Below are 9,717 nucleotides of genomic sequence, written 5' to 3'. Positions count from 1 at the left end.
GGCGCCTTGATTCTGCGTGCGCTCGGACTAAGTGCGTTTTTATTGAGCATTTTCTGGTCTTAGGCTGTTTCCCACCCGCCCCTTTGCTCCCTTAGAAGCTGGCTGCCAATAGTGGAAGCTCCTGGATGTCGTAGGCACCCAACCTCCATTTTGCGAGGCAGTTGTTAACCTGTACAGCTTTCTTCTTTAAGGACTCAGTTGCATAAGTTATGAGCCAAGGGCGAATGCTGAATCAGGGAATTGAGAGAAAAAGAAATAATCCTCAGGACTTTTCGCCCATTAAAAAATTAGTTTAATATCGGCTCGCTCTTATATTTTTTTATGACCCTCGTGATAAACTGTCACGTCAGAAAAGATCGATTTGCAATACAAACTGACCTGACCCCGACCAAACGCACGCAATATTTTCATTGGTCTTCATTCAACGCAACACAGTGCAACATTGTTGGATCGTCTTGCGAGATTTCTTGCATTTGAATTGGAATGCAACTTTAAAATAAGGCCTCTGGCTATTTGTGAAGCTTTTGTTCTCGATCTATGGTGCGTACATCGAATTTGGCCAAAGGTTTGAAACTAGTCAAATAGAGACAGTCTTGATTAACATGTCTGGATCCACCCTTCGTTCTACTCACTTGTTTGCGCTTGTTTGAGCTGACAAGAAATCTGGTAAGTATCGGTGTTTATCTCTTGAATTCACCTTAGGACTTGAAGTGAAAAAACCAGCATGAATTGTATGGAGTAAAATAAATTTAACTAGGGAAATTGAGGGTAATACCGAAGATCAGAATCTCTACGCTTCGAGACACCATGCAGAACGATTAAGTCTAAGACATGAAGCCTGCAAGCAGGCTAAAGATGTCGTGAAAAGTGTCACAAAGTAAGTAAGTTGATGGGTTGATCAGGACGGGAATACAATATATATTGATGCAGTGCATTTATTTGAGCTACAAAATGTCAGGATTATTTGTATGTGTTCTTTGTACTTCGAGATAAAACTTGCTTATTTCGCTACCATGCATGTAAACGACATGAAAATCATCCAAGCCTAGAAATCCTAAACAGTTAACTAACACAAGCATAGAAAGAGCTGGTAATATGATAAAAAAATATATATAAACAAAAATTAGCAAGGAAGTTAAATGGCATCAGGTATTTTTGCATAACACACGAAAAGTGATACATGCATCCGGATCATGTATCTTATAGGGTGTCTCGATCGCTACATTTTTATCGTTATGTTGATCGGTCGACATAACGAGCGATAGTCGTCCGACACTTGGCCGATTTTTGGTCGACAGACGGACAATGTGCCGGTCAACTATCGACCGAGAGTCGACCGCTGGTGTCGATGTGTCGACTGCGATATTGTCGGTGGCTTATCGGTCGAACATCGGGCAACTATGGGTTGCATAGGTCGATGCCCACTTAAATCTTATGGCACGAAAATTAGACTTCCGAAATGACCCAAGAAGAATTCGAATTTGAATAGTATAAACAGTTGGTATTGACTGCATGATTCGGCCCAGTATGCTTGATTAACAATTCAATAGTTATGTACAGGGTGCCTAATTAATATTTAGAGATGATTTCGAGCGTTAATTAAAATTCTTTCGCTGAAACAACAGACAAGGAAACTTTACTTGAAACAGTGGGCTGATCTTCTTCCCACCTCTCACCTTAGCGGTTTCCGCCTCTTTGAGCAGTTTCTATTGCAAAATGTTACGCGATATCCAAAAAACTTTCCCAGTTTCTCTCGGTTCATGCCAGCTAAGAAATCCCACTTCGCTCGCCTCTTCTAGAGTTCCCGCCCCTTTTACTCCCTCCCTCCCTTTCCCCTCCCCCCATCGCGCGCGCGCACAGTGGGATAACATGCTGAAAGGTTTCGTGTGCTCCACGTTTGACTTTTCTAACTTTTGTTCAACGTAGGTATTTGACGCGAAATCATGGGTCTCACAATCGATGATGTGATGGAGAAGATCGGCAGTTACAACCGATTTCAATACAGGCTTCTGATGATCTGTGGATATATAATGATCTTTGGTGTCGCTTTCCAAGTAATGATTCCAACATTTCTTAGCGCTGAGCCTCCGTGGCGATGTAAAGACAACAGTTCTGCCTGTAATCTGACGGGAACCTTTAAACCAGGAGACAAGGATTATAACTTTCGCTGCTCCATTCCAAGGGAAGATTGGGAGTTTGACACCAGTGACTTCAATTCAGTTGTAGCCGAGGTAAAAGGGCTTTTTTTAACTTCTAGGTGCATTTTTTTAATTTCCAATTTACCTTCTCACATTAAGATCTCATGACCTATAAAATAAAATTGTTTCTACTGTGCCATCTAAAGTGATTTTTGTCCAACTAAAATTAATATTACTCGATTTCCTGACGGATTCCGTCTTAAACAAAACCAATAGTCTTTGTTCAGTAAACCAGACACAGGGTTACGCTAAACTATTAAGCCAACGAACATAACAAGACCTAACAAATGTGGTAGAATGAAACATCTGGTATCAGTACACGAACTTCTGTTGACATGACTCGGCCACCGCTTTCTTGCAATTCTTTTCTGGCGTTAAAGCCCCCCCCCCCCCGGGGGGGCACTCTGTATATTTTTTGGGTGAGGGTGTGCCGCTGGAACTCTACAACCATTACCCTATCTCAGACCATGCTCAGCTAAGTTTGCAAACCTATACTAGAATAGACACTAAAAACCCCTACCATATCCCAGACTTATTTTTTTTTTAGAAATGTATCACTGTTAGTGATTTAATGGGAAATCATATGTCAACAACGTTGCTGCCGGGTTTTTAATGAAAGCCTCTTTCTCTTTAGAGTTTCTGTTCCTATTTTGGACTTCATTTTTCATACCACTGATCAGTTTCCAGGCAAAAGATACCTTATTTTAAACCAAAACTATCTGATTTCCATACCCTATCCCAGACATAACTGCTTGAAAACTATACCCTTCTCAGCGGCACACACTTGTAGTTCATATATGGGAGTGCCCCCCCCCCGGGGGGGGGGCGGTAAAGCCGGATCCCACTAACACGTGGCAGAATCCTCTCTTTTCATGTGACATCTTTGATCCATTCCACTGATTTTCTTTGCAGTGGGACTTGGTGTGTGACGTATCAGCGTTGTCAGTCCTGACCAAAGCTGTTATGTTCCTCGGCATCATGATTGGCGTTCTCGTTGGAGGCGTTTTATCCGACAAATTTGGACGCAAGCCTCTCGTGTACTTCGTCCCTGTTGTGTGCACCATTTTAGCACTGGGTGCATCGTTCGTACACATTTACTGGCTTTATGTGCTCATCAGGGTTTTAGTAGGTGTTTGTACTGGTAAGTAACTCAATTATTACATGAAGAAAAATGTAAATTTTAAGCTCGGTAATAACATTAGTGAGGTGGCTTGGGCATGTTATCAGGAAAGGCCGAGATAGCATAACACGAACTGAATTAAGGTGGACACCGGATAGTAGAAGAAGGAAGAAAGGACGTCCACGAGAGACTTGGAGGAGGACGATCGAGGCAGAAATGAAAACAGCAGGGAAGACGTGGAAAGAACTTGAGAAGGCAGCAATGGAAAGGGAGCAATTGAAATCTCTGGTCTCACCCTTATGTGCCTCTTAGGCGCGACGAGGATTATATATATATAATAACATGAGAAAGATGTTATGTTCTTATTCATATCACAAGCGTAGGACAAAGAAAACATCTGAGTCCCCGACGGAATTCGAACCCATGGGTCGGGCACTCTAACCACTGAGCTACGGAGAGACTCATGAGTAAGACCATTCACTAGGTTCATATCAACCTATGAACAGGCTCCCTGGTCGAGGACGGGGCGAAGGGAAAGCGTTTTTTTTTCTCTCCCTCAGGCAACGCTCATCTCACTTCGCTGAAGAAAGCTGTTGTTGACCAGTAGAAATATTGTACTTACGCCTTTTGCACGTTGTCTGACCAGTCTCTGCAGTATTTCTATATTTCAACTCAATAGTCAGTACGTTTAAATGTTTATTTAAATCGAATCTTGTATCCATTCTTCCTGATAAACAAGTTAGCTTCGTAATAACAACAATTCAACAAAAACTAGTAAAAGACGGAAACAGTTGCAACCTCGTTCCCAGGGATCTCTCTCCCTAGAGACCCTCTCTCGCTCTGGGGGGCGGGGAGAGAGAGAGAGACCCTGGGAACGAGGTTCTTGGTGTTGCTTTTTAACAGGCGGCTCATCTCTGGTCAATTACGTATTGCTTGTTGAGATAGTAGGCAAGCGTCATCGTCACGTGATCGGAACCACCTATTTTTACTTCTGGGTTCTGTCTCTGATGCTACTGGCACTGTTCGCTTATCTGATAAGGGACTGGCGCACACTTTCCATCGCTGGAGCAGTCCCAGGCTTCTTGCAGATTTTCTTCTGGTGGTGAGCGATGCATCATGGATTTTAGATAGGTTATGTGGCTTGTAAATGTTCAGTTTCAACAAAAACAACGACAACAACCATTTTATTTTGCCAAAGATAAATAGAAATAATTATAGCATAAAATGAATTAACTAAAATAGGCAAAAAACTACTCAGAATAGAAATAAACTAAACGAGCTGAGTAGAGTCAGTTTCACGGGTGAAATCATATCTCTGAACGTAGCCCTACTGCGTTGGGGGTAGTACTGCTCACGTAACACGAGCTTAGTTAAGCTTTATAGGCCAACGCGATCTTTCTCACAACACGTGAAAAATGTTGGCCCTGGAGTAAAACCCCCTGGGGGACTCCTTCATGAAACGGACTGGGATGCTCGTCGGAAAGTTTAAAGAACCCCTAAAAGAGACCAATCTGGGTGTGGCTCAGCTTTTCTTGAACCCTAAAGATACCAGAAAACTAAGAATAGAATTTATATTTGTATATTCTTCGTTTGTAACCCTAAACGAGACCATATGGCTAAAAAATCGGGGTTTTGCCCGGAACATCCAAAATTTACAACCCTGACGACGAGCAGCCCCGTCCTTTTATATGCGGTCCCCCCGAGGTAAAACCAACTATTTTCTGACTCAGCGTGATTCAAGCTCCCGACCATGCCTTTCCTACGTATTGTTTAGTTTATTGTGGTGACAAAGGCCTATAACTGAAGCCGACAAGCATGATTCCCTGTAGGAAAAGTTCTACACCTACGTATACTTCGATCTTTCTAATTGTTACACCTCAGGTTTTTACCAAAGTCACCTCGTTGGCTCCTTGCTCATAACCAGCCCAAACAAGCTATGGAAGAACTAAAAAAGGTGGCTGAGTTTAACCGAAAAGAGATGCCGGCAGGAGAACTGGAAGAGAAAGATGCCGCCTCAACCCAAAGACAAGGTGATTTCCGGGACCTTTTCAGTTCAAGGGAGATGACGAAAAGAACTCTTATATCCTGCTTCGCTTGGTAGGTCTATATGTATTTTAACATATACAGTCAACTCTCTCTCAACGGACACCTCTATTAGACGGCCTCTTTGAGACGGACACCTGGTGTTGGTCTCGTCCCTGCCGTTTTTCAGTCATTTTACTGTAACTAAACTCCCTATAAGACAGACAACTCTTTAAGACAGACAGTTGGAGCCGGTCCCGACGGTGTCCGCTTTAGAGAGATTGACTGTACCTCTTTTAAGTTATGCTTCAGTTTCCAATTGTTTATTGTTCGTTTATACCGTATTCACTCGAATAAGGGCGCGGCGCTTATTAAATTTTTTGCGCTCCAACTGCGGCGCTTATTAGTAAGTAAGTAAGTAAAGTCTTCCTGTTTAACGAGGGTAGCACTAAAATAGCATAAAAACACTAACAAACCAGTGGCCCTCAATAATTATTTAACAAAGGCATATAGCTTTAAGGGCGTCCCTTATTTGAGGGCGGCGCTTATTTTCAATATTGACGCCACAAAGTAATTGAAAAAAGCGTCTTTTGATTGTCAGCATTCGTCTCTTGCTGAGACAGAAGTGGCGCTAGCTGCCATGACAAAGTTAACGGCGTTTACAACATTTACAGAACTACGTATTGTAAGAATGTTGAAAAGAAAAACTGATGGGCGAGCGGTAAAATTACCACTCTGAACTGCAAAACATCGCTCTTGATAAAAAACAAAGTTCAAGTTTGTTTTAGAGTTGCTTTGTAGTGGCGTTTTTAGCTAAACGAAATTCCTCGAATAAGCACCGCATCGGGACTGCGGCGCTTATTCGGGGGCGGCGGCTTATTATCTTTTTTGTCCCAAATGCGGCGCTTATTCAGGGGCGGCGCTTACTCAAGTAAATACGGTATATCAGGAGGCTAGGGCCTACGTTTATACTAAGTTAGTCGAAGGGGTTTTCCTGTATTCAGGCTCGGGTTAGGAAAGCTATATGCCTTTGTTAAGCTTTTTTGTACACTTTCGGCTTAGCCCACAGGCGCGAGAAAAAAATTGTTGAAACCGAAAGAAAAACGTAGAAAACCCTGCCAATTCGGGTTTTTTAATTTGTATTGTGGTTTGTATTAAACCATTTGTAAAATGCTTTACTCGGCGTTATATTCTTGCCACATTTGCGCGTTCTTGTTTCCATAGGATGGTCATATCACTGGTGTATTATGCCGTTTCATTCAGCTCAGGAACTTTTGGTGGAAATCGTTATTTGGTGTTCTTTTTGACCAGCCTCATAGAAATTCCTTCCAACTGGACTTGCATTAAGCTTTGCCATAGGTGAGTGATGAGGAAGGTGGAAAGATCGTTCTTTACCTTAGATCGTTGTCTAGCTAGGATCTAGATATTTTTAGCGCGTTCACTGTTCAAAATAAAAAAAAATCGCTCTCATTTGTGACAGTTCATTTGCAATTGTTTTATGTCGTACGTGCATTACTAAACTATAAGGTTTGTTTCAGGATTGGCCGGAAGAAAACTACTGTTCTTGGGTTGGTAGTATCGTTCATTGCTTCAGTGATTGCAGTTCTTTTCCAGCGGAATTTGAAAAACACAGGTAACCTTTCATTCAAAAGTGTAACCAGCATAGTTCTAAACAAAGCGAGTCTGGGATGGTGGGATTTTCGGTGTCTAGTCTAGTATAGGGTTGCAAAAGCAGCTGAACATGGTCTGGTATAGGGTAAGGGACTCAAAGTCCCAGCGGCATAACCCCACCCAAAAATATATACAGGTTCCCCCCCCCCCCTTTGGGATTCTTGGCACGTCTTATTATCCACCAAAGTGGACCGTGGGCAGTTATGGTGGGGAGAGGGAAAGTGTCTAATAACGTGTCCGATTACGGAATTCTCGTATCGGGCGCTTTAGATGGTACATTCAATTTCTTGTGACTTAACTCCCTTGTATTGCTAAAACCCTATCAGAAATTACTTTAATCCTATCGAATTTTGTCATTTCATTTGCATTTCAGGTTTCATGGTAGCAAATATTATCATGGCACAGGGTTTCGCAAAGTTTTTCATCAACATGGCGTTTTCTGCAATCTACCTGTACTCATGCGAGCTCTTTCCGACCGTTGTCAGGTATCAGTGCGTTTTAAATGAGTCGATTCTAGATATACGAAGTCATATTTTGCAAATAACACTTTCCCCAGAACTTTAACTTTTCAGTGAGCCCGCCGCTCTCTACTGTTTCGTAGCCACAGAGCAATAGGAGAATAATTAACAATTATTCACCGAAGTGGAGGTGAATAGTGGTGGATATTTACCGAGCACCGAAGTGGAGGTAAATATCCACTACATTTGCCGACACTAAGGTGACTAATTGTTTTAGTCCAACCACACAAGTTAAATAACTAGCGGACGAAAACATCACTTTCGGTAAACAAAGTAGACTGTCCACAGCCCTCTATTTTTTCGTGTTTTTTTTTTTCGATCGATGAGCGCGTGGTAAGAACGGAAAGAGAACTAGACGCCAGCGGAAAACGGAAGAAGCAAGGGGGTCACCGCCCCCCCCCCCCGCGCGCTCGCTCCGTTTTTTTTTTTTTTTTTTTTGCGTTGAAAAATCGAGAGGCTGTGGACAGTCTATAAACAAAGCGACGTGCGATTGAAGGCAGTTTGTTTCTCTTTAGCTGCTCGGAGGTGAATAGTACTTTGCTAATCACCTCCGAGTTAACCAATCAGCGCACGCGAAAAGCCCTATTCACTTGTGTGGTATATACTAGTAACTGTATGACGCTAACAAGAAGCTTAATAATTCACACGCCATTTTTTAATCGATCATATCATTCTGCTCACTGTTCCAGGACCATAGGCATGGGAGTGTCGTCCGCCGCGGCTCGTATTGGATCTATGTCGGCGCCTTATATTGTTTGGCTGGTATGTAGCTCATTTTCACTACCTTGACTCGGATTCAGTTGTGACAAAGAACTAACCTGGTGCAGAAATATACTGATCTCGAAACCAAGTACAGCAAAAACCCGCGAGTAAGAACCTAGTTTTTCCAGGTTAAACCTAGTTTTTAAACAGGTTCTTACATAAATGGTAGTTAACACAAATTTACGGTATTTAGGTTCTTAATGGGTTCTTAAAAAAAAAAAAAAATAAAAAAAAAAAAAAAAAAAAAAAAAAATTTTAAAATTTTTTTAAAAAAACAACCTCAAAAAAAACCAAAAAAAAATAAAAAAAAATTTAAAAAAATTTTACAAAAACTTTTTAACTAAAAAACCCCCCGCCCTTTTAAACTTGATAAAACACTCTACTCATTTATTAAACATTACTTATTTTCTGAGGAAAAGTTTAATTACATTGTTGCTAATAGAACTTTAGTGATATTTGGCCTATTCTTAGTACCGGCTCGGAAATAAAACAAGAATATTTCCATAACAATTGATATCCCACAATTCTTAGCGTTGTACATAATACCACCTTTCTTTGTATTATTTGTATAAAATTTGCATTATAGATTTTAATCAGCCTTCCCTTCTCCTCTTGGGGAGGAGTGAAACACAAGCGCACCTTAAAACGACTGCGTGGGAGGCTACCCTAAGCCTGGCACCTCCATTTAACAGTTCGGGGCCTTTATTTCGGCCAGTTATGAACAGTTACCAGGTTACAGAAGATCGCGGTCGAGCATAGACAATGCAAACTCGATCTGCCATATCACAGTAATAAACACAATCAAAATCCGGATATGAATCTATTCGACTGGTGTAATTCTGTTCTTGTTGGATAAATCCTCTAGGGCTCAATCATCTAAGGTCCAGTAAAACTCTTTTTTCACGACAGGTCCGTGTCCACCTTCTCTTGCCGTACTCCATTGTAGCAGTGCTTGCTTTTGTCTGCGCAGGCCTGTGCTATCTGCTGCCAGAGACAAAAGATACTCCAACTCTTGAGAATATGGATTCCATCAACAACAACAGCAGCGCTGCAGAGGTTACAGAGAATGGGAACTTTTCCTTTGAGCCAAGCAAAGAGAAAGAAGAAATGGGAGAATTACTGCTCAGTCAGAGTTCCCCTGCTTAAAACGTGCCATCAAAAAATCGTTTCATGCTGATTAGTTTAACAACTTTTACATAATTATCATAGGTACTTTTTTGTTGTACAATTTTTTTAAGTTTCAAGCTGCGTGTATGTAAACGGATCGAGTTCAATCGAACTTATAACGCATTGCTGTGTAGTTTTACAATGCCAGCAGATTTCAGGTTCTAAACCTGACTCGTCCCCAGTCGTCTCTTATGCGAAAATTCCGCGAAGGATGATGCCCTCCGTGTTCAGCAGTCGACTCGACGGACTCAAAAACGAC

General features: G+C 41.7%; 1 protein-coding gene across 1 annotated transcript; it reads left to right on the top strand.

Moving 5' to 3' along the window:
- Positions 1 to 345: 345 nt before the first annotated feature.
- LOC144643525 (organic cation transporter protein-like) lies at positions 346 to 9,623 on the top strand. Its single transcript, XM_078502811.1, has 10 exons — positions 346 to 666; positions 1,927 to 2,231; positions 3,111 to 3,339; positions 4,222 to 4,420; positions 5,200 to 5,415; positions 6,565 to 6,699; positions 6,879 to 6,973; positions 7,385 to 7,496; positions 8,219 to 8,291; positions 9,201 to 9,623. The coding sequence occupies exons 2-10, from the start codon at positions 1,944 to 1,946 to the stop codon at positions 9,435 to 9,437; spliced, it is 1,584 nt and encodes a 527-aa protein (XP_078358937.1). The 5' UTR covers positions 346 to 666; positions 1,927 to 1,943; the 3' UTR covers positions 9,438 to 9,623.
- Positions 9,624 to 9,717: the final 94 nt, after the last annotated feature.

The sequence above is a fragment of the Oculina patagonica genome, chromosome 2, assembly GCF_052425735.1.
Source record: "Oculina patagonica isolate OP01 chromosome 2, crgOcupat, whole genome shotgun sequence".
NCBI classification, from domain to species: domain Eukaryota; kingdom Metazoa; phylum Cnidaria; class Anthozoa; order Scleractinia; family Oculinidae; genus Oculina; species Oculina patagonica.
The sequence above is the reverse complement of the archived record's forward strand: the minus strand, read 5'-3'. Positions and strand labels throughout refer to the sequence as shown.